Source organism: Misgurnus anguillicaudatus, chromosome 9, assembly GCF_027580225.2.
Source record: "Misgurnus anguillicaudatus chromosome 9, ASM2758022v2, whole genome shotgun sequence".
Classification (NCBI taxonomy): Eukaryota; Metazoa; Chordata; class Actinopteri; order Cypriniformes; family Cobitidae; genus Misgurnus; species Misgurnus anguillicaudatus.
Window position 1 is genome coordinate 18806303 of NC_073345.2, and position 25213 is coordinate 18831515.

General features: G+C 37.7%; 1 protein-coding gene across 4 annotated transcripts in view; it reads right to left on the reverse strand.

Moving 5' to 3' along the window:
- Window positions 1–1218: 1218 nt before the first annotated feature.
- dixdc1b (DIX domain containing 1b) overlaps window positions 1219–25213 on the reverse strand; it is a 31975-nt gene continuing 7980 nt past the window's right edge. For 3 of the 4 annotated variants that reach the window (XM_055180586.2, XM_055180584.2, XM_055180585.2), the window contains 16 exons: window positions 15111–15211; window positions 14865–15019; window positions 13335–13424; window positions 12875–12928; window positions 11761–11811; window positions 9939–10043; window positions 9794–9847; window positions 9470–9562; window positions 9180–9251; window positions 3858–3920; window positions 3500–3661; window positions 3359–3425; window positions 3100–3208; window positions 2808–2916; window positions 2625–2704; window positions 1219–2481 (listed from right to left, as the gene is read on the reverse strand). In XM_055180586.2, the coding sequence (XP_055036561.2) occupies window positions 2475–2481; window positions 2625–2704; window positions 2808–2916; window positions 3100–3208; window positions 3359–3425; window positions 3500–3661; window positions 3858–3920; window positions 9180–9251; window positions 9470–9562; window positions 9794–9847; window positions 9939–10043; window positions 11761–11811; window positions 12875–12928; window positions 13335–13424; window positions 14865–15019; window positions 15111–15211 (1372 nt within the window). In that variant the 3' untranslated portion in view covers window positions 1219–2474. The remainder of the gene's footprint in view (window positions 2482–2624; window positions 2705–2807; window positions 2917–3099; window positions 3209–3358; window positions 3426–3499; window positions 3662–3857; window positions 3921–9179; window positions 9252–9469; window positions 9563–9793; window positions 9848–9938; window positions 10044–11760; window positions 11812–12874; window positions 12929–13334; window positions 13425–14864; window positions 15020–15110; window positions 15212–25213) is intronic. The other variant, XM_055180587.2, reaches the window with a different exon arrangement.

Sequence of the window (25213 nt, forward strand, 5' to 3'; positions counted from 1 at the left end):
GGATCCCATTCAATTTCATAGTAGGAAAAAATAATACTATGGAAGTAAATGGGGTCCAAGAACGATTTGGTTACAAACATTTCTCAAAATATCCTTCTTCGTGTTCATCAGAACAATGTATACAGGTTTTTAACAACATGAGAGCGAGTAAATTATGGAGCTCCTAAGGGGACATGGAGCAAAAAATTAAATAAAGTTTAAAAACTTTCATATGCTCACGTGAAACCTTCATGTGCAGAATTTGTTTTTTAAGTTTAGTTTTGCTTGCTTACGTGAAACTATCGCGCGCGCACGTGAAAGTTTTATGCAAGCACGCGTTAGTTTCACGTTTTACGTGAGCACGCATTAGTTTCACGTTTTACGTAAGCACGCAAAACTTTATTTAATTTTTGCTCCATGTCCCCTTAGGGGTTCCGTAGTAAATTATGACAGAATTTTCATTGTTGGATGAACCCTTTAATTTAGGAAAATTTTCATCTTTGCCCTTAATTCAAATATATTATTAAAGATGTAATAAACACTTTGTGTATAACATTGTGTTTGCTTGGTACCGAGCTCCTAAGGTGACATTGGAGTAAAAAAAAATTAAAGTTTAGTTTCGCGAAAGTTTCACGTGAGCACGCGAAACTAAACTTAAAAAAAAAAAATCTGCACATCAAGGTTTTGCGTGAGCACATGAAAGTTTCACATTAGCACGCAAAACTAAATGCGATAGTTTCACATGCGCACGCAAAAGTTGCATGTGAGCACACGATAGTTTCACGTGCGCAAGCAAAACTAAACTTTATTTAATTTTTGCTTCATGTAGGGCTCTGTAGCTTGTAGGGAAAACTAAAGCTAAGCTTTGAGGAAAAATTAGACACAAGCTTTCAAATAAAAATGACAAAATATCTATTAATCATTTAATATCCAAATTAAAAATTTTATTAATATGAAAACTGAGTGCTGTAATCAACAAAATATGAATAACTGATAAAACTGCAGACAATGTATGCTTTATTTCATGTGACCTGTGCCTTTTTTGCATATTATGAAACCCAAATTCTTTGATGCTTTTTTGCCAAATAAATATATTATATCTTAATACACGAACAGGCACACAATTTATAATGCTTATAATTTCTCATTTGACTTCAAATATCTATACATTATGTGGGTGGTGGTGGTGAGGGGTAATAAAGTTGAAAAATCAAGTTTGGTTAATAAAAAAACAACATATACATTTTAAATTGTTTATTTGTAAACCAAATAACAATCCTGATAACCCAGCAGTGAGAATTCCAGTTATCTAAAATTCACTCTGTTAAGTGAATTACGCGCCTTTCTTGTGGGAAAAAGAGGCATTTCATAACTTTAAAATATTATTCAGTATTTATCAGACAACATACAGTATGAAGGCACTATGCCTAAGATATGTACATCTTTACATAAATATAAAACAGAACAAAAATACAAAAGGCAAACTGGGTGACCATTCTCTGGTAACAGGCACTCTCCTGTAAACTCCAGTAAAACTCAGAACAGTGCAAAGCTCACAACACATTTAAAAGCCTACAATAACAATAGGTGTGCGCTCTCTGCAAATTAGTTGCAATGCATTTCACGTTGATAAGTAGACGGCTATTAACAAAGACACTGAATGATATTTAAAGGAACAGTTCACCAGAATATAAAAATTTGCAATTTACTCAGCCCCATGTAATCCCAGATATATACAGTATTAGTTCCTTTCTTCAGCTGAACACAAAATAATCCTTTTGTAAAAAAAAATCCTGGGGCTCAAAATGCTGTAGCGCATATAAGAATTTTCATATTTTGGTGAAGCGTTTCTTTAAGATCTTGTTAAACTTTTTCTCTGAGTAAAGAGTGAAATAAAGTATTTTAACTGATGGCACTCACAAACTTTACTGTCGTTCTTTCCTAATTTTATAATGACTACATTCACACAGTCAAGGGTTTTTTCTCTCTCTCTCTCTCTCTCTTGTCAGGTTTCTCTTTTCACTGCAAAATTATTAAAATTTTGGTTAAATTAAATAAAAAGTAGTTTTGTCAAAACTCTGGCAGTACCTAGTGAAGTAAGATTTCCATCTTATCATAACACTATCAAACAAAGTTTGCTTGACACACAAGCGTTCCTTAAGAATTTGCTTGGAATGGACATGGCAAAACATCTGATCTGAAATCTCTTGTTTTCCCTCTCTCTGCAAGTAATACTGGTCTGGACAGAAATCTGGGTAATTTTTTTTGACACTCTCCATCTTGTGACGCTCTCCAAAGTGTCTCCTTTTACTGTTAGCTCATTCAGGACAGAGCAAAATACACCTGCATGACTTTTAAGGGCACTGAACAGAGGTGAACTTTCTGTACACTTATATTAGAACACTTGTTAACCGATTGTAACTTTGGCATTTTGGAACAGATTACATCTTCGTTCTTCATTTCCTATAAACTTCACAGATTCTTGCAGACTCACGTTAACTCCTGTGTAAGAGAGACAGAGAAAGAATAAGTGAGCTTCTCATGAGAAACTGATCTTGGCACCAGCTATAGAAGATATAATGCATCAGTTCGAGTTGAAAGTTTTCTTAAAAATATACTCTTTATGTGGAAATGGCATGCTGTACCCTTTTTGTCCAAGGTCTTCCTCCACCCATGCCACTATCTTCCCTTCCCAACCAGGCACCATTGCATCATCATGAAACACCTGCGATAAGCCATTAGTCTTCATTACTCACTATAGTCATACTATTTGTCATTCAAACAAAGTACTGTGTATTAATTTAAAAGCTTGATTTAAATATGCATACCTCTTCCTTCACAGTGCCAAACTCAGGATCCAATGCTTTAAAATGATATCGAAAATTGCCTTCTCGATCTACGGCCACCTTGAAGTCTCGCAATGTGATCTCCCCCAGCCTGCCAACACATGTTAAAAAAAATGTAAAAACATCAGACAATGTAAAATTTCGCAGTACTTAAATATAGCATACTACATTATAGTACGCTAAAGATAAAATGTTTATAGTTTAATGCAAACTAAGTCATTTGATGGCTGACTCTTACTAAAGCTCTAAACACTGTCATTTTGAGGTGACTAACCTCTTGGGAATGTTGATCATAAAGGGTGTGAGCGAGCGATCGGTAAAGTACAGGACTTTGGTGGTTACTGAGGAGTTAAGTGATGGACTGCTGTGAGAATGAGCCACTTCTGTAACAGAACACATGAACGCATTCATCTACATATTAACAGCTATTTAATAGTTTCAAGAGTGATCATATGTATCTCACAAATATACATCATGTCCATAACATGAATATATTTAGTTTAATATTTTCACTTATTCAGCAAGATGCTTACTTGAAGTAGGAGGCCAGGAGTCTCTATCTGCATGAGAGGCTTTGTGTCCTGGTGATTTGGTTCTAGTCTATAAAAAAACAGACTGAAATGAAAATAAAGTATTTCTGAGACAAACCTGTCCTGTGATAAAAATGAATCTACCCTCCGCTCATGTCTGTGGCGTGTTTCCTGGTCATACAGGCGATCCATCAGGCTGGACACACCTTGCTCCAGGGTGTCCAGAGTGTGATGCTGAGGATCGTGACCTCCAAAGCTGTTCCTTAGACTACGAAGAGCGTCTCTTACTAACTGCAGCTCCTCAGCCTACCCGAGACACAATAACATACTAGAGTTTACACCGTAGAAATTATATACTGTATTTTAGTTAATCAATATACAGTTCATACAGTCATCATGTAATAAAAATCTATTTATTTAACAAAATAATTCAGAAAACAAACAAGGTTCTGTATCTTTGTGTTGCTTTTTATTAACAGAGAAAAGGCTCAGGCTTAATTACCTGATCGTGGGTTTTCGATGTATTTGGCGGGTGTGAGTAGCCGTTATTTTGAGTGCCTGTGAGCTGAAACACAAAGCAGATCTTTACTTGAAACTTTCAAGACAAAAACTCAGTCCTATAGAGACTGAATAAGGTGCGAAAACTAACAACTGTGAGAAGTGTGTAATATTTATATCAATAGGTGTGTCCCAAATCTCACACTTATGCAATATTCTACGCCATTAGTGTATGTAGTGTTGTGTGTTCACACTGAAAATACCAAAAAAGAAAGTGTATTTTAAAGGAAAACACCACAGTTTTTCCAAATATTTTCCAAATATATGTTCTTACCTCAACTTAGACAAATTAATACATCCCTATCTTCTTTCAATGCGTGCAATCTTTGTACAGCGCGTCGTGAATGTGTTAGCATTTAGCCTAGCCCCATTCATTCCTTAGGATCCAAACAGGGATGAATTTAGAAGCCACTAAACACTTCCATGTGAACTCGGGCTCAGTAATATTGACGGAAGTTTGAGCGATAGGGGGAGTAGTCAGGAGTGATGATGTTACTGCATGCCGAGGTTGAAGTGCTGTAAACTAAGTGCTCTTCCGCCATACAATATAGTTTTATTTTCATTTTTATCCACTTAAAAAAAAATCGCCACGTTTTATTTTGTGCCACCATACTTGCTCGTGTAACTACTCATGTAACAATCTTTAAATAGAGAAAACATGGAAGTGTTTGGTGGCTTCTAAATTCATCCCTGTTTGGATCCCAAGGAATGAATGGGGATAGGCCAAATGCCAACACATTCACGACGCGGTGAAAAAAGATAGGTACCGTAATTCCTCAAATAAAGACCGGGGCCTTTATTTACCAAAACTGCCGAAGGTAACAGGCTTTTACTTGAAGCAGGCTTTTATTAGAGACAGGCCTTTATTTCAAATTCCATCTGTTTGATAAATAATTGTTTTAAATTAGCCGTTAAATAAAAAGCGATAGTTTTCTAGTGGATAGAGATCATTCATTTTTAACCGTATATTTTTTTCAAGGTTTTTGAAAAGTCCGTCACTAGCATTAAAGGAATAGTTTACTCATTTTCAATATTAAAATATGTTATTACCTTAACTAAGAATTGTTGATACATCCCTCTATCATCTGACATCCAATGGTACCATTTAGAGATCAAGTTAGAAGTGACCAAACACATCAACGTTTTTCCTATTTAAGACGAGTAGTTATACGAGCAAGTTTGGTGGTACAAAATAAAACGTAGCGCTTTTCTAAGCGGATTTAAAAGAGGAACTATATTTTATGGCGTAATAGCACTTTTGGGAGTACTTCTACTCGCCTGAAAAGTCCGGTCCCCTTCTCACTCTCATAACGGTAGAGGGAGGGTGTTACTGCGCCGAGTCGAAGTACTCCCAAAAGTGCTATTACGTCAAAATGTAGCTCCTCTTTTAAATCCGCTTAGAAAAGCGCTACATTTTATTTTGTACCACCAAACTTGCTCGTATAACTACTCGTCTTAAATAGGAAAAACGTTGATGTGTTTGGTCACTTCTAACTTGATCTCTAAATGGTACCATTGGATGTCAGATGATAGAGGGATGTATCAACAATTCTTAGTTAAGGTAATAACATATTTTAATATTGAAAATGAGTAGACTATTCCTTTAATGTAAAAACATAGTAAAATATAGCTGCAAGCAGCGATACGGGGCCAAGCACCATCAGCGCAATGAGCACCCAAAGCACAGCAAAAACCACCGGACGCAGCAAATGCGCAAAGCGCAGAAAGCGCGCAATACAGAGCCCGAACCCGAAGCAAAGCAAATGCAGAGCAGAACCACTGCAGTGCGGAGCGACAACAGTAAAGATGGCAAAAATATAACCTGTGTGGAAAACCAGACAGGTCTAGAAGAACGTGTTAAAGGGAACGCAAAAGGAAATCTCAATAAGTTAAAGTAAGAGCTGGGATTCGAACCCATGACCTCAGGTTCCCAAAGCACAGCACTAACCGCATGCACCACTGAGTAAACGATTAAACCACTGAGTTGGTGTGTCCAAGCTATAGAAATGAGCTTTAGAGCTATAAACAATGATATGCAGCAATTACCAAAAGTGCAGAAATGACAACAGAGAGCACAAATAACTGAAATACAATGTATAGTATGAGATTCACAAAACTTAAGTGAGAAAAAAGTTAAGACAAAATATCACTGCACATGGGATTCGAACCCATGACCTCAGAATCTCATGGCATGTGGTTAACCAGATGCACAACTCAGTTAACACAGCTCAAAGGACAGCAAAAAAACAGCTTAGGTGCTGCAAGGATTGACATGTGCCAATCAACTCAGATGCAGAACTGACAGTGCAGAGCAGAACTAACAGAAATACAATGTATATGAGAATCAAAAAGCACAAGTGAGATTGAAGACAAGAAGATCATTCTGTATAGTAATGCTATACAGTCACATTAATTTACTATGACAAATAGACAATGTCACAGGCACGGTCAACTTTGGAGTGGTATTTCTAAGAAAGAGAACAGAATATCAAAAATCTGTTCGGTCATTTCTGTGTGGATTGCTCCAAACATTATACGAGCAGTACCTGGCATAAAATAAACAAAATTTGTAAAAGGAGTAGCGAAAAAATCATCTACCATATGCTTTACAATAACACATGAACAGAATGTTGGAAAATGACAAACGAGGTATCGTTGCAATCGGCATAAGCCAGTGAATACAATTTCACAAAGAAATTAATATCAGACAAAGTATTCAGAAGTTATAAGCAGTTCCATAAGAACTGTTATAGTTTATAACCCCTAGGTGGCGCTGTACTCTGACTTCCCAGGTACCTTCAGGACATCATGTCGAAGCTCCTTACTAATTTTTGCGCGGATATGTCCAATAGTTAAAAAAATATAACAAATTATGTGAAATTTCAAAATGGCGGACAGGCGGTTCGGTCAAACCCGGCAGATGCGGCATGAGGTAAGCAATCCATAGACATCAAGATCATAATTTTCTGACAAACAGTTCAGAAGTTATGGCAAAAATAGCCTATTTTCATATCTCATGACCCATAGGTGGCGCTGTCACCAAATTTGGCATGAACCCCAAGTTCATGGTCCACATGAAGTGTACCAAATTTCATTTCAATTGATCAAAGAATGACCGAGCTACAGCTTCAGAACCATTTTTGCATCAACCTCGTTAAGTTTGCGCATTTATTACTTTTGAACAAAGATAAATATCAAAATTCTGTTCGTTCATTTCTGTGCGGCTCACTCCAAAGTTCACCTGTGCCAAATTTCATAACAATTGAACCAAATTTGAAGGAGGAGTAGCGAATAAACGGAATACTGTACATTTCAAAATGGCCGCTACTGTAATGGGTGGAGTTTTACTGTAAGGTATTAAAAACAACAAGCATGAGGAGAGCAATCACGTGTACTAAGTAGAATTTTCATAGATCAAGCGGATCAGCAGTTATAACCATTTGAACATTGAATATTTGCACTGCTGGTGGCACTATAGAGTTAGGACTAGAGACCCCATTTTGGTCACATGACTTTTTAAGACCACCACTACAACTGTGCCAAATTTCATCATTTTCCTACGTACGGTTCATAGGGCTGCCATAGACTCCCATTGGGGAAGAAGAAGAAGAATAATACTGACAGTTCCAATAGGTGCCTCAGCACTAGTGCTGTGTTCAAAATATCGATACCACGATACATCGTCATGGACGCCTGACGATGCGTGCATCGATACAGCACCTTCTGTATCGATTCGGATGCACTTTTAAAAGTAACGTGACAAATCACTGTTGATCCGTGATCCATATGGAAAGGACGCATGTGTCCCGCGGAGTAGGCAACGTAGAGTTAAAGGTAGCGGGGTATACTTTCACTTTGCGTGTCTGTCTTGCTGGCACACGTGCCTGTATAGCGAGCCGCGTACTTGGGCGCTCTCTCTCTCGCGCGCGCGCGCATTCAGTATGAAAGCGCAGATATCTTAGCCTATACTACTGCAAAGGGCTTTATTAGCCACTCTCTTATAAAACAGTACTAACGCATTTAAGAAGAAACACGACAAAGATTTGCATGTGAAAAGTGTACGTCTAGAGAAGAGATACAGAGCTCCTTCCTATAGCTGTCACATTTATAATTTGATTTCTATTAAATAGTATTAAGTCTGACTGCATGTTTATAAATATATTCATAGATATAGAATAATGAGAGACAAATATAATGCCTAGAGTAAGGCACCCTCTTTGTAAAACTGCTTTAAAAAAACATAAGTACTAACTCTGGGATTTTAAGTATTTCTATGAGTATCCCCAGAAGCTAATAAATTAACTGTTACAACACTGCTTATTCAATGTACAATAAACAGATGATTATAATAATAATAATAATAATAATAATAATGTTTCTAAATTCTGAACAAAAATGTAATTCAAAATAGTCTTGTATCGTGATGCGCATCGTATCGAGGCCCTTGTATCGGGATACGTATCGTATCGGGAAATTGTTGGCGATACACAGCCCTACTCAGCACCTTCGGTGCTTGGCCCCTAAATATTGAAAAACAGTGGTGTTTTCCTTTAAGTACCCGGATGATGCAATCATTAAACCGAAAATTTGAAGTATGCAACGCTGAACACTTCATGCACTCAACGGCTTTGCTTACATAATAAAAGAAAGGAGGGGCTATCAGACCCAATAAGAGATGATTACCCCATGTAAAAATTGATTTTCATTGATTTGTATAGACCCCTTCAAGGTTTGTAAACATTGAATGACTATCGGGTGCGCGCGCAGCACGGGGTCGAACTGTTCATACCATTTAGGCTTTATAATTTAATCTAACAGTGCTGAAAAATGATGACTTACCTCAAATGAAGTGAGCACTACAAACACAAGCCTCTTTGATCTTTGCATTGTCCCAGTCTGCACGTTAATTGCTTGCAGACGCAGATGTTGTATTTTTTTGTTTTTGAGATTCTGCATGACTCGCGAAAACTTAACGGAAGCCCTGGTGCGATTTTCACAGGCATTTTTGACGATACCGAATAATACGCAACTGAATCTGCTGTAATGACTTTTCTGACCCCGACATGCGCAGTGGGAACAGCCTGTGACGTGAACCGTGAAGGGGTCTATAGTACTATGTGTTTGATCTCACTTGCCCTTGTCTGGGAAACCGCATGTAACTTTGTACCTTAGTAAAAGTTTCAAAATGTATACACTAGATAGGTGAGTACTGCATAGTTTGAGTTCATAGTGTATAGTATGTCATTTGGGACACGGCTCATTTTACCTCCTCTGCCTCATGGCTCATTAACCCTTTAAGAATGGTTTCCTTGTGCTCTAGCTCCCTCTGCAGGCAAGCCTGAGAAACACATACAAATTCACATAGATTGAAGCAATAATAAAATGCTGCAGTCTCTGTTTCAGCTAGGTAAAAAAGTGTCAACACATGTATTAAATATTACTTTGATCTCTTCATCTGTCATTGTTCTGTCGATTTAGAAATTAATCTGTATATCCAGTAGTTCTCATTCACAGCTATGACAGTTAAATGTGTGGGTTCTGTGTTTGATGTTATACCTGCTGGTTGCTGCTGTCTGTCAGTTTGCGCAACGTCTCATCCAGCTTAATCTGTTGCTGCTGCATAAGCCGATCTTTCTGACCAAGCTCCTTCTGTACGGCAGAAACACAATGGTGACTCTTTATAGGTTTAAATAAATTAGTAGAAATGTAGTATGGTTAGCAAATCTATATGTAGGCAATCTGGACCACACAATGTTGCCATTAATCACTAACTCATTCAAGGGTACACTGGAGAACCCGCCCTTGCAGGGATTAAACTACAGTAGCAAGCTTCTTGTTAGCATCAGTTAACACTACTCCACATTGCGTAATAAGACGTGCCTTATATTCACTGAGAAGTCTGTTTCTCTCCTCCAGCTTCCTCTGTAGCTCAGTCTGCAAAATATACAGATTGTGATAAATCAGATACACAGAAGAATATGCATAACGATCATAAAAATGTCAGATGCCAGGTGCGCATGCTCACGTTTTGCCCTGCTAGCTCATCTTTGGCCATGCTGGTGCGTAGGAGCTCCTGTTTAAGCTGCAGAACGGAGGACTCTTGAATCGACATCCGCTGCTGAAGAGCATCCTACGGACAGGGGTCACAGTTAATCACAATAAATTCACCTATCGAATGCATTCTGATATACACTCACCTAAAGGATTATTAGGAACACCTGTTCAATTTCTCATTAATTCAATAGTCTAATGGTGTTGGGGATGTTTTCTTGGCACACTTTAGGCCCCTTAGTGCCAATTGGGCATTGTTTAAATGCCACGGCCTACCTGAGCATTGTTTCTGACCATGTCCATCCCTTTATGACCACCATGTACCCATCCTCTGATGGCTACTTCCAGCAGGTTAATACACCATGTCACAAAGCTCGAATCATTTCAAATTGTTTTTTTTTTTGAACATGACAATGAGTTCACTGTACTAAAATGGCCCCCCAGGGTTCCTGCAGGTTTCACCAAGTCAAATTTAAGACTTTTTAAGACCTTTTTAAGACCATTATGAGTGAAATTTAAGACCAAAGCGGCACAATGATCTCAGAAATTCTCAAAACATTATATTTTTATTATATCTTTATTTATTTATTTATTTATTTTTGACAAATAAAATCCACTAATATGGGAAGATCAGTATGGTCAGCTGCTGATATGTGGCTTGTTAACATGTTTTACACTTTCTCCACCCATACGTTATGTGCATAAATATGCACTATACCGCCATCGCATTTATTCCCCTCTCTAAATTACACAATAATGAAATGAAAAGGAAATATACTATTAAAAGGCTGTTCGTGGTTTGTTGTTTGTGGCAAACAAGGCCGTTTCTAAATCCGAAGGCTGTAGCCTCCAGAGGTCGCATTTGTAGGCTGCATATGAAAACTGTGTAACACTAAAGTTGACTCATTGTTGATGGCGCGAGACTTGATGGCCTGACTGTTTAAGTTGATTTTTAATAAAGCAGTGTTGATTTTTTCGCTTCTGGGTCTTCTGTTTCAGAACCTTGCAAATGCTCTGGTAAGCCACGGGCTAGTTGGTTAAATTAACACAGAAAAGATTTTTCTCGCCAAACCTACAGTATACAGTCGGATCACAACATCTGAAATATAGCTTTTGGCATGAATTGCGTGGATTATAATAGCCTACATTTGTATTCTCTTTAAAAAATAATGATTAAAAACTGGATTGAAGAGACATTCAGTGACACGCAAAGGGCAGAACTTTTCTTTTTAGAGGCCCACCCATCAAATACATTCTTCTTCCGTCACTGAGGCATTTTAATTTACCTTTTTTTTTTCGGACAACCTTTTCGGGAATAAATGGAAGAAATTTAAGACTTGGGTTAATTAAATTTAAGACCTAGGGTGAAAATCTGGCCATTTTTAAGACTTTTTATGGCCTTAAATTTAACTTTCTAAATTTCAGACTTTTTAAGACTTTTTAAGACCCCGCGGGAACCCTGCCCCCACAGTCACCAGATCTCAACCCAATAAAGCATCTTTGGGATGTGGTGGAACGGGAGCTTCGTGCCCTGGATGCGCATCCCACAAATCTCCATCAACTACAAGATGCTATCCTATCAATATGGGCCAACATTTCTAAAGAATGCTTTCAGCACCTTTTTAAATCAATAATCACATAGAATTAAGGCAGTTCTGAAGGTGAAAGGGGGTCACACAGTATTAATATGGTGTTCCTAATAATCCTTTAGGTGAGTGTACTTTTACTGAGACTGTTCAAGACCTAAACAGTACTATAATATCAAAAACTAGAGTTTGGAGATGAGAAAAACTCACTTTTACTCCCTGCAGATTGCGTGCCTCCTGTTTGCACCTCAACAGCTCCCTCTGTGTGAATACATAACAGTACCAAAATAAATAGGCTAATGGCGCTTTTCCATTGCATAGTACCCCACGGTTTGGTTTAGTTTGGGTCGGGTCAGCTTACTTTTGGGAGCTTTTCCATTGGGTGCAGTACGTAGTACCCGTTACTTTTTTCGTACCACCTCGGTTGGGGTTCCAAGCGACCCGAGCTGATACCAAACGTGACGCGAAAACACTGTAGATCACTGATTGGTCTGAGAGAATCGTCACGTCATCGCTATAATGTAAATATTAGCTTTAGCTTACTGCTAGCTTGCGCTGTCTCAAGCAAACATGTTGTTATCTGTGTTCTGCTATAGTTTCCAAACACCCTTTTAGCGATGAAAAACATCCACAGGTTGAGAATCCGGGACACCATAACAGTTGTTCCAGACTTGCAGTTTGTGGCGGCACATTCGCGACGTGCACGTCCGCATTATATATGCTTAAATGCAACTTGAATGAGGCTCAGCGGAGCGCCGTCGACTGACGCCACGGTTCGGGTGTTTGAACAGAAACTGTCATGTGATACAGAGGTAGTTATAAACGCGATGTGCAAACATCTATTTGTGGTGCCCAATTTTAATTTTGTGGCAGACTGAGAAATAAATGAATGTATGGGAATGTACAACAACGCTCTCACGTGTATGATATCACAGCAGTAGGCAGCGTAAATATAACGACACGCCTATAATCCCTCCCACTGAGAAGTGATACTAAACTCAATGGAAAAGCTAACCACGCCAAAGTGAGGTGAGCTGACCCGACCCAAACTAAACTAAACTGTGGGGTACTATGCAATGGAAAAGCGCCATAACTCTAAAGACTTCATATCAAGAATGGTTTTAAATGAAAACTCATTGGCTTGACAGGACCAGAGCACAATATTCTGACAGATAGAGACGTTACATAATTTATGTAGTGACATTACACAATACATCTGAGTGACATTATGCAGAATGATAGAATTACATTACATTGTTATAAAGTCACATTAAAATGAACTGCATCAGAATAAACTGTACTAATGGCAGTAAAGGGAACCCACCTTTAGATTTTGACTCTCCTCCATGCTCTGGTCCAGACGACTCCGTATTATAACCTGTAGCACAACAATAAAGGTTTTTTGCTGCTTTAGAATCAATCCACATTGACAACAACAACACAAATATAAAACTAAGCACACAGAAAAGAAAATCGAGATTAAAATGAAATAAAAAGACAAACACTGTAGGAAGGAACCGTGTTTTAAGAGCAAAACAGGGAAACGGATACCTGTGTGTCTCTCCCGCAAACAAAGCAAAGTTCACGGGGAGAGAAACTTGACCTGCTGTGACAGAGCCGAGTGAAAGAGAGTGAACGAACAGGAGAGAGAGAGAGATGAGGGGAGGGAGGGGTTTAGGAAGTCACATATTATCAAGAGAGAAGGAAAATACCAAAGTTTGCAGGATATGAAATGAAACGAGGCCACTTCAGGGTAAAATCACGGTTAGGAAAAAGATACACACCAATTGGTGCTCTGCATTTTCAACTCCATCCCCCAGACAGAGCGAAACCTCCTGCTCATCTTCAGGTAATGAACCATGGAGCAAAAGAGCCTGTAAAACACAAAAGACACCTGTTATTATTCACCACCTCTTGACAGACACAAGCTCTATACATCACTTCTTTACTGGTTTTGTAACATGCATGACATACTGGTTTGCATCTTTATGTTACACATGGGTGACCGAATCAATAAATTTTTCCATCCCAACACATTGGACAGCTTAATAGCACATAAACTTGAAGGACTATAACCATAATGTGATCTGTGGAAACTGCTCAATCCTCCAGAGTTGCCGACGGCAGCTTTAAACCTTAAAGTTCTGCATAATTAAGGGCGTGGCCAATTAAGTGATGGTGAACTTCACTACTGTCAGCTAGGCGTGGCATTAGCAACAAGTCTCCTCAGCTTCACCCACGTCCTGCCTCTTTACCCATTTTAGGTTATCCGTGAGTGATGCGCGTTGACGTGTGGCCAAGATGGCGAAGGCAGGCCTCGCCAACTATTGCCTTAGAAAAAACTCTTCACAAACCTATCGGTGACGTCACGGACACTACATCCATATTTTTACGGTCTACGATTTAAACGTTGTTTGGACAAAAGTAAGGGTTTTCTCAATCTAAAATGAAAGTAAAAATAACCGCTAGCGCCCTCTGCAGGCATTTGTTATAATACAAATATTGTTTATTATATATACATATATATATATATATATATATATATATATATATATATTAATGTATTTGTTTAATAAAACCATGTGTTTACATGTGTTTTAATACTTTATTTGAATCAATTAATATTGCATCATCATTAATTTATGTAAGTTTAAAGGTTATTGCTCACTTAGGTCTATTTTTATTACTAAAAATCATCAAACTACTTTATTATCAATTACCAAAATAATTGTCAGGGACGGTCCTAGATTAGTTGAAACAATAAAAAATTATAAAATAAATAAAAATTTCAGTTTCTCATTCATATATTTTATCATTGAGGATTTCTTAAAGTCGCCATGAAACGGAAGTAGCCATTGCCTTATTTTACCCGTGGTGACGTATATCCAAGTGAAACCGGCTTCTAAAATAAAAAATAAAGCAGGGCTGGAATTAAATTTGTCCATCGAGATCTGATTGGATCATCTAAAGTTGGGTCGTGTTGCTAATTGCTAATCGCAGCGTTCTTCTCCCGAATTCCTCCAACCTGCCATACCATATGACCGCAAGTAAAGAGAGATCATTTTGAGGAGGAGAGGAGATTTGCGTTGTTGATTAAAGATTATGAGGGCACATTAATTAAAAAAAAAATTATGAAGCTTATTTTCACATTTGTAAAATAAATACCACAATATTCCAAAAAAAAAAAATCATTTTATTTTCATGGCAACTTTAAAAAAAGTCTTGTTTAGTCTCAATCTCGTGACTCGTCTAGTGGAGTAAGTGTCTCATCACACCCCTATTATTTACTAATCTGGTTTGTGAATTACCCTCACCTGTAGACTGGACACCATTATTCGTGCCTCCTGCATCTCCCTCTCCAGCTGCTCCTGTTGCTCACATAGTGTGTCCTCCCAGGAGCAGACCCCAGTCAGACCATCATGTCCAGAGACCACAGTTTGGTCACACAGGGCCGATTTCACTGTGTCCTCTAATGATAAGAAAAGAGATTATGACTGAGGTACTTGTATTCCGAGAACACCATCAATGTTCAGATTATTGATAGAAAACTGTATCAATACCTGACTTTTTATTTATCTCATGGTTGTTTAAAATCCCCGCCTTTACGTCTGACAGACTGACAGAGTCTTTGGGTGTTTGAGTTGGGCTTGGTGAACTGAGGCTATGGAGACAAAGAAAGAGATACAGTTACGAACACCTTAACATTTCACGCAACTAGTGCACTATATTGCAAATTCCCTAAAGTCACACAATATGAATGAAATTTTATCTAGTATGCATTATGCAAATCCTATTTGCATATTAGATGCATAAACAACAGTTTTTAATCAGGCGCTGTTTTCTCAGTAAGACACAGCTAAAAATAAACAGTCCTGAAGCAAAGGGGGAACCGTTGCCATGGAGACCCCTTTGCTAATATGAATGGCCAAGGCTGTCATAAGGAACTGTGGTTCTGTTTATCTATCTTAAAACATGGATCCCATGGTGGGTCAAATAAGTGCAGAACTGCATATAAATTTTCTATCTGACCCTTTAAAACCACATAAGACACGGGACTACAGGACTGAACCGTACATACAGTAATTTAATTCACACAAGCAAAGTTGACATTTCAAGCCTGTAAGGCAGTGGACCCAGCCTGAATAACCTTTGGAGAACTCATGTTTATTTTCAGATGGAGTGAAAAGTGATTACGTCCTGTGCTTGCCAAAGTCAGTTGAAGTTTTTAAAGCATCATGATTCTGATGTGTATTTCTGGTTTGGATTTACCAGTGCACTGTTTCAATCAAAATAACAAACATGTTGATCTTTGCAGGCCTGGAAACCTTTAGATATTTAGAGCCCAGCAAATTACACTGTGTGCACTGTGTGATAAAAATGGGTAAAGACAAAAGACCCAGGCTGGGCTATTTTTTCTTTTTAACAAAGCAACAATGTTTCTTCTCCAAAGACACAAAGCGGTTGTTGTTTTGTGTTTAGTGTGTATGTTGTGCCCGCTCTCATTGTCCTAATCCTGGCTGTGGAGCTCAGAAACCCTGAAAGAGACGACCCTTCACACTCCACATTACTCTCTTTGTTTATTTTTTCTCACGTCGTGGGGAGGGGAAAGAGGGCACGGTTTTCTTTTAAAACCAAATCCAGACCCCATCATTATAAGCGACCCACACACGTATAGACGCACTAAAGAAATTTACTTTCTTCAGTTCCTCTACACCACAATAAACAGATGGACAAAGTCAATTGAAACTTATTTGATCTTAAGGAAACTTAAAGAAAAGTGACTATTTATTAGGGATGTTTGACTTTGTCTCCATCTGATATGTGGCCACAGTTACACACAACCAAGCTGATATTCATTATAACAGCAAGATTAAAAGTGTGATGCTATAAACTTTAAAGTTTAAATATTATGTTTTTAAGTTAATATTAAGTAAATTATGTTTTAGAGACACAATATACTTTATTAAGTCTTTCCCCGCCAGTGTTTTTTTTTAAGTTGCCAGCCAGCACCAGCAATTTTTAAGATTTTTGCAAAAGTTTAATGCATTCCTGAAAATGTATTCTTAAAATATATAAGCATACAATATATCAAATGAAAGAACAGATTCTCTGCTTTAAAAAAAACTTTAAAGGGACAATAAGTAGGATTTACCCCCATCTAGTGGTGGAATTGTATTTTGCATTCAAACGAACAGTGCTCTCTAGCGCCTCGCATTTACAAATGCGTGTTGCAACTACGATAGCCGTTATGTAATCACTGATCTCCTTGTGAAAACGCATTGGTAGGCAAGTGTTTTTTGTCCCTCTCTGCTATTATAGTTTATCAATACGGCGGAACGATATGGAAGCCTCCTTGGACTTACCCGTTCAATGTAAGTAAAGATGAGAAATTTTAAGCTTACAAAGAAAAGCCAAATCACTGGCAGAGGTCATTTGACACCAATGAGAACATATTTATGAATAAAGACATTGATTTTGATAATAAAACACTTAAAATCCTACTTACAGTCCCTTTAATCCCATCTACATTTGTTCTCATTTTTGTATATGACTTTTGTTAGAGATCAGATTCAGAATGACGATAAACCATACACAGAGTTTTTACTGTTTTTGGATAAGTGTATGCTTTAGTGTTTTATAAGTTGGGTAAGAACACCACCTAGTGGATAATAGCGAAAATATGGATTGCTGTAAAAACTCAACATTGGCAGGGAAGCTGTTTATATATAAAAATATATAAACATACAAATATATCAAATGAAATATCAGACCCTCTGCTTTCAAACAAACAATAAACAAACAAACAAACAAACAAAACGGGAAAAAACTTTTAATCCTATCTAAAAAATTTTCTCTGCTTACAAACTCTTAAATATGTATTTTTTTCTTTAAATATACAAATTTTTAGCAAAAAGCTGAAATAATTGCATTTTTGTGAAGGAATTTTGTTAGAGATCAGATTCAGAACGATTAAACATATACAGAGTTTCCAATTAGTAAATAACGTTTTGGCTTCAGTTTTTTTTCATAAATTGGGTAAGTGCACCTACTAGTGGATAATCACGGTATTGCATATTAACATAAAAAATAATCAGGAACAGTTTTTTTATGCAAACGTTTTCTTTTAATTGATGAAATAACTCGTCAATGGCAGGGAAAGAGTTAATGCATTTATTACGTCGAAAGTTGCTACACAAACTAAAACAGCTGCAAACAAAGTAAACACAGAATCAATCCTTGTGTGTGGCAAAGCAATACTTTAATATTTAATACTACTTAATTCTTTAAAGCTAACTAGACACGAAAAAATGTGAAAAACCGCAGAATCAGTGTATGGTTGTCCAGACAGAGGACATAAAATCCAACACATTCAGCATTAGAAAACATTGCACAACTCAATTGACAATGAAGTGCACAATATCAGCAATTGTTTTGCTGAAACATCCTTTTATCAAGGCCAAGTTGCATGGTAAAACAGCTATGGAATGATCGACAGCTAGGGAATGATTGACACTAAAGGATCCCACTGGGGAAAAATCAAAGCTATACCATAAAGTGTTATTCTAGTCATATGTAAATCTGTCAATCTGTTATAGCTGGATCAAACACAAGCAGAAGAGTAACAGTACTTTCTATGCAAACTACAGTCATCACCATAATAAAATGCAAAAGAGAAAAATAAACATAGCAGGAAAAAAACGGCTTGATTTTTCAAGACAGCACACGCTGGTTGTTATTTTTATTATATAACCAACTCCTATGCAGAGCAAACATGACTGTTGCTGTATGGTAAGGATTACTGTGATGAACGTATCTGAATACAGTTCAGCCTAGCATTTGAGCTTTGGTTTCCCAGCAGGAAACCCAGTAATCTCTTTAACTGAGCTCACTGTGATCCTCCCAAAACAGTTTTCCCCCGACAAGTATTCTTGATCTCAGCGTTATTTCTCAATATTTTCACATTCTTTAAATATGTGATTTCACGGACCGCCACACATACCAAACCACAAAAATGACCAACATGTGGTCCAATGCAAATAAACATGTTCTGCTCTTTGATTCTCTTATAAGATGAGTCAGTCTGAAGAGTCATAAGATGATCCTCATGAGGAATCATCAGATACCCATCACATTCATTTGATGGGAACACAGGAAGCTTATTAAAGTATATTTACACCAATAGGCAGCTTGTACCATTTCAAGAAAAAGCCACATAATAACATTTTTGGCATGCAGAAGTGCAAGATGAGATCTTGGGAAAGACCTCAGTTAAAAAAAAAAGCTAGGTTATTTTCAACGCAGCGTTGGGTCCTTGGGTCATTGAACCTATGCTGGGTTGTTTCAACCCAAAATTTCCTTTTTTAATTTAACCTGCATTTTTAGAGCGAAGAGAGGGTGAGCAGCCATATTTAAATGTATTGTTGGAAATAAAATAAACTGCTTTACAGCACTGTAAATGTTTGGAATGCTTAATTCTGATTGGCCAGTCGTGACATTTGCATGTTTGTTATTCCCGGATAACAACCGCTCAAAACTAATAACACATGGTCACCCGGATGCTGCTAATCATTTTGACAGGTACTATTACATGTTTAATATTACACAAAAATGAAATATAAATCTGTCTTTTAATAACATATATAACATTATATTTACAAATGATTAAACCAAATTTAAGTGTTTGTGACATCTGAACGTCTTGTCTTATCTTAAAACAAAAGGTTTTCCTCTTGGAAGCTCTGCATTCGTTAAAAATGAGCAAATAAAATATTTCAAATCAATATTTAAAGTTTCTTACATTACTTAAAGGAACAATAAGTAGGATTTACCCACATCAAGTGGTGAAATAGTATTTTGCATTTAAATGAATAGTGCTCTCTAGCACCTCGCTTTTCCAAATACGTGTTGCAACTACGGTAGCCGTAATGTACTCACTGATCTCCTTGTCTGTTTCAGCTGGTTCACGTGTTCTGAATGAAAACATGTTGTGGAAAAGCGTTGGTAGGCTAGTGCTTTTTGTCCCTCTCTGCTATTATAGTTTATCAATATGGTGGAACGACATGGAAGCCTCCTTGGACTTACCAGTTCAATGTAAGTAAAGGGAAGAAATTCTAAGCTTACAAAGAAAAGTCAGATCATTGGCAGAGGTCATTTGACACCAACGAAGACATATTTATGAAAAAGACATTGATTTTGATAAATAAAACACTTACTGTCCCTTTAACAGATAAGTAATAAGCGAGATAATGTACAGGCAACCAGACGTATAAACAGATTGCATGATAACCAATAGGAATATTCTTCCATAACATTCAGTCAAACCCTTATGAACATATCCGGTTTCAGTTTTTTTAATGATCTGACTAGTTGCTAAACTGAACTCTTGAACAAATACCTTGTTGAAAATAACAAATGTTTTGGTTTCCTAGGTTATCTACGTGTTGTTTATTTTGCTTGTTATATAAATAAACTACTTTAAAAGGACTTTGATGTTATCTTAGCGGAGTTTACCGGAAGTTACGTGTTGACCACGAAAGCTGCTTGTTTATGTTGTTACTAAGGGTGTCACGATTTCGATTTTAAATCGAAATCGATCGAAATTAAGTCACAGCTTCGAACTTCGAATTAAAAAATGGGATCGTCGATGCTGCCACGCCCCCATTTCACGTCTGGTCGGCTTGCCAAGCGAGGAAAAAACTCTCAGAGATACCTTTAAAAACATCTGTCCAGCAGAAAGCGATCATATTTTAAACACGAGGGATTTATTGCTACAACTCCTTGAAATGCATATCATAAACAGGATTACAAGTGATCTGACTTTGGACAGAGCGCAGCTCTCTGCACGTGCGCGATAGTGAGGGAGGCGCAAAGATGCAGCGGGTTATATTTTAAATAAAAGGATAGTTTGCCTCAGCTTGCATGAAACGCATAAAACTGAACAAATACATAAGGATTACTACTTTAGTTTATGTTCAGACTTCGGACAGATGCGAGAGTGTGTGCACGTGAGACAGAGAGAAGCGCAGCTGCTTATATGCTGGATTTATTTCAGATGCTATGAGTCCAAGACACACGCATTAAGTCCATGTGCATGAAGTCCATGTTAGAGATGCGCTGATGGACTATTATTTCATCCGCAACCGCATAACAAAACTCATCATCCACCATCCATCCGCACCAACGTTTCTGACCAGTTTTCACCGCCATCCGCTGACTGGGCTATGCAAGACGCTGCTGATGACAGCCGCGAGACTAGAAAGCTCTAGAATATCAGCAGTGAACTCCGTCTCCGATTTACCCACAGGGACAAAAATAAATAAATAAATAGCCTAAATTAAACGCACAAATTACATAGCCTGCACTCCTGATTTACCACTTTGTAAAACTTATTCCAGGCAACCCTTTTCTGACATTCTATTTTCTTTGTTTTTAATTCTCATTTTTTGAGTTTGCCACGTCCTTCGCCAGCGTTGATAAGAGCTGTGTCAAAATGCATCCTCATTTCTCCGCGCTGTTAATGATAGAACGAATGGATCCTTAACAGCCGAGGATATCCCAAACAATTAAAAGCTTTATTAAATAAAAGTGTGTATTTATTAGAAAACTTTTTCTTGTCACTGTTTTAGTATTATAAGTTATGTTTTGTGTTAATATTATTCTGTTTATGTAGCGTATATATTTCTAGGTTGATTATTTGATATGCTGTTGAATAGATTAATCTACATCAATGTGTCATATGTTCTAAAATAAATTAAAATTTTTCTGATTACATATTTATTTTAATAAGTCAGAAATGTCTCCGCTGTTTTCTGCTGACAGGCGCGGTGGGCGCTACTGGGGGCGTGTGCAGCAGGTGACGCAAATTGTGGGTCCTCCGAAGGCTAGACCGTCTCATTTCAGTTCTCTTCTTGAACTTCTGTGGCTGCCACTATGAAAGGCAGAGATGTCGCATGCTTAGAAGGACACAGCTAATAACAAGCAGTCGACCGAATTTAATTAAAATATTATTTTTCGTCACGTCATCCGCCCGATCCATGTAACTGCCAACCGCGCATAGTCATGACTCATGTGTGTGCAAGAAGGAATCCTCTCTCTACAAGCTCTCGCGTTAAGTGAAGCCCACAAACCCCCATGCGAGTTGTGCAATGTGCATGGTAATGTTAAAGTATTATAATAATAATAATAAATAATGGCATATCATTTTTTTCAAAATTATATGCCATATAAAAAATATGTAAAAATCGAGAATCGGATCGAATCGTGACCTTAGAATCGAAAATGTAATCGAATCGAGGATTTGGAGAATCGTGACACCCCTAGTTGTTACTGCTGAAACCATCCATACATTGACACTATTAATAAAAGCTGTAAAATACTGACATACTGTTTTTCACACAAATGACAGCAAAAAAACTGATTACTCTGTACTCTTAAAGCATAATGCAGGTGACATTGACATTAATATGATGATCAAACTAAACTATTCATGTATGAGCTACAGAAGAAATGTACTCTGGATCTTATCTTCAACAGCAATGACAGCTGTAAACAACAGCCTCATGTGCCCTTAGTAAACCACTTGAAGCATAGCAGAAATGATTGTCCTTCTCGAGCAAACATTTTAGCGTTTAAAAGATATCTACATGTAATCAAATTCAAGTTTATTTTGGCTATAAGTGGGTTACTCATAGCCGGACTATATCGCATCTTATGCTGCGTCCTTAGTGATCAAAACAGTTGCTTTTGCATATTAAGCATTTAGCAATAATATGTACAGTAATAGAGTTGTGCAATTGATTTGACTCAGTCATGAAACTAAACTAAACTTTGTCACATCGCTTTAAATCACTGTCAGTGTCCCTTTACTGCGAAGGGTCAGCTGAGAGGTTAGAAGTACAAACAAAACAGGTCAAAAACAAAAATCTATATATTAATCAAACTAGCAAGCATATTAATAACTGATACATTTTCTTCTGTTTAAATCACCGTGTTAATTAAATGCTTTATTTGACATCACAAACGCTGATATAAATTCTTACCATTTAATTTGTTTTGCTCCCATTTTGGCACTGAGTTTTTACCCCTCTGCACCCCGTTTATTCATCCACAACAGATCAAAAAGCCGGTGGATCACCATCCTTCTTACAAACAACTTCTTTAAAGTCGACACCCAGCATACAGAGCCACAGTAAACACAGAGATAAACTGTCTATAGCACATTTACTTATAGCTCCTCTTCATTACACCCAGCAGCACAGATCCTACTCAAAGTGTCCTGGTGTGTTTGATCTGCTCTTCAGATGCTGTCCATATGGAAATCCTGTTTTAATTCGTCCACAGTGACAGAAGAGAGAGACATGACTGTAACCGATGCAGCTGCATCCTGCCAGCCTCCTCCTCCTCTCTCTCTCTCTCTCTCTCTCTCTCTCTCTCTCTCTCTCTCTCTCTCTCTCTCTCACTGTCTGTGTGATCGCCCAGAGTTTGGGCTAATTTTTCTTCTTTTTAGGTCAACACTAAAATTCGACCATTATCCATAAAGCTCTCCATCACTTAGAGCTGCGTCTTCCTCTCTAGTTCTCGCTCTCTCTGTCATAGGCTCATTTTTCTGTGGGAGATGTCAAACGTGGTCTGGCCTTCCTCTGTTTACCCTCCCCTTGTTCTCTACACCCCTCCCTCTGTTTCTTCTTCACTCTCTCTCTGCCTCTTACACCATCTGTTGGGCTCAGTATTTTCAAGGAGGGGGGCTGGTATGGGGTCTTGTTATTTAAACTGATTTGTAGATAGGAAGAGCCACAAGAAGTTTACACAGGTCTGTTTGGGACAGTTCACTACAGATCTTTCTGGACACCATATTTAGATATAACTATAGTGTAATATTTATATATATAATATTTATATAACCCATGACCTTTTGCGCTGCAAACGCAATGCTCTACCACTGAGCCATACAGGAAAATTAGGCTGTCGACAATGGTCCCTATCATACACCCGACGCAATGCGCGACACAAGTTTTTTTGCTATTTTCAACCCAGCGCAATGATCATTTTCACGTTTGGCGCCACGTTGTTTAAATAGCAAATGGATTTGCGCCCAATGTTGCGCCCATAGGCATTCTGGTCTGAAAATGAGGTGTGTTCAGGTGCATTGTTGGCGCGTTGCTATTTTGAGGGAACTAAAATAGACTACACCATTGACCAACTTAAACCTGGTCTAAAGTCTAAAGTCAATGGCGCAATAGTGTTTTTGTTATTTAATGAGCGCGTTAGAAAAAATGGGACGACAACGCGGGTTTGCTTATCACACACATGAGCACAAAAATGCTTTTAAATATGAAAAATTAAAGAATTAAAATGTAAAGATTATTATTGAGTCTTTTAGACATAAATGAGACGTTAGAAGGTGTAAAGAGCTGCTACACCTGTAGCCTGGTAAGTAAATAAATGCTTTGCTTTAAACAAATGCATCTGTTTTTAAATGTTTTTTAAATGCTACCCCACTGATTTATTGTATATGATGACTCTGTACCTGTGGATATGATGAGATGAGAACCTTTTCCAAAAAATGGTTATTAAAAAACGCACGGCGCTGTCCGAGTACTGAAATGGCTCTCAGTCTCCGCACGTTTGTACATTTTTTATCTCTTGTTTGTATTTTTAGAGTACAAACCTTTTCTTGCATATTTGCTAATTATTTTATGAGATTACAATGATTATGTAGGATATTAATACATTTACAGCAATTAAAACCCTGCTATTTTTACTTCCATGACTGAAAGAAAACGGCTTTTTTAAGGTTTTAATCTAAAAAATAATAATTTCAATACAAATAAAAACAACACAATTTTTTAACATTAATCTTAAACTGGTGGTCTTCTTCCTCCGCTTCATTTTTAAGCTTAGAAATTCCGCTTTCTAAATAGGGATTAGGCATGGTGCCAGGCGCAACTGGCTTTTAAAGAGGATGAGAGCTAAGACTCTCATTGGTTTATTGCACGTTACACCCAAAACACACCCATTACTCATTAAGAGAATAGGAACAACCCTTTTAGGCCTTGAGCTTGGTGCATAAACAATTTTTCCCTTCGTTAAAGTAGCAAAAGTGGGTTCGGACATGCCCGTTTAGACCGTGCGCTTTAGACAATGCGCTTAGATTGTTAAAATAGGGCCCAATGGAGGACTTAAGGCAGAGGTATGGTAAGGTCATGTAGGTACACCTACGCATAGGTTGTACATGCGTGTACAGTAGAATATAGTATGTACTCAGAAGATGCATTGTGTTTTGTCACAATGCACATGTGTTGAAGGTCTGCGTACACGTACAAGTCAAATAAACTATGCTTTGCAAGGGTGTACGACGTTTGACTGTGCGTGGAGCCGCACGTTAAAAAACAGACTATACTGCAGTGGCCAGACTATTAATCGAGACTGGCCAAAAAGTTAATCGACACTTGGTAAATAATTAATCAGCACTAGCCAGGCGGTTAATCAGCAATGGCTAAATGGTTAATCAGCACAGCTCAAAAAGTTCATCAGCATTGGTATTCCACTACCTTGGAGCAATCTATAAAGATAAACGAGTGGATACAAAACAAGTGATGCTTGTGATATATAAAACGATGGCAATGGCACCTGAAATGGCAGTGCTTTGTTCACTTCAAAACAG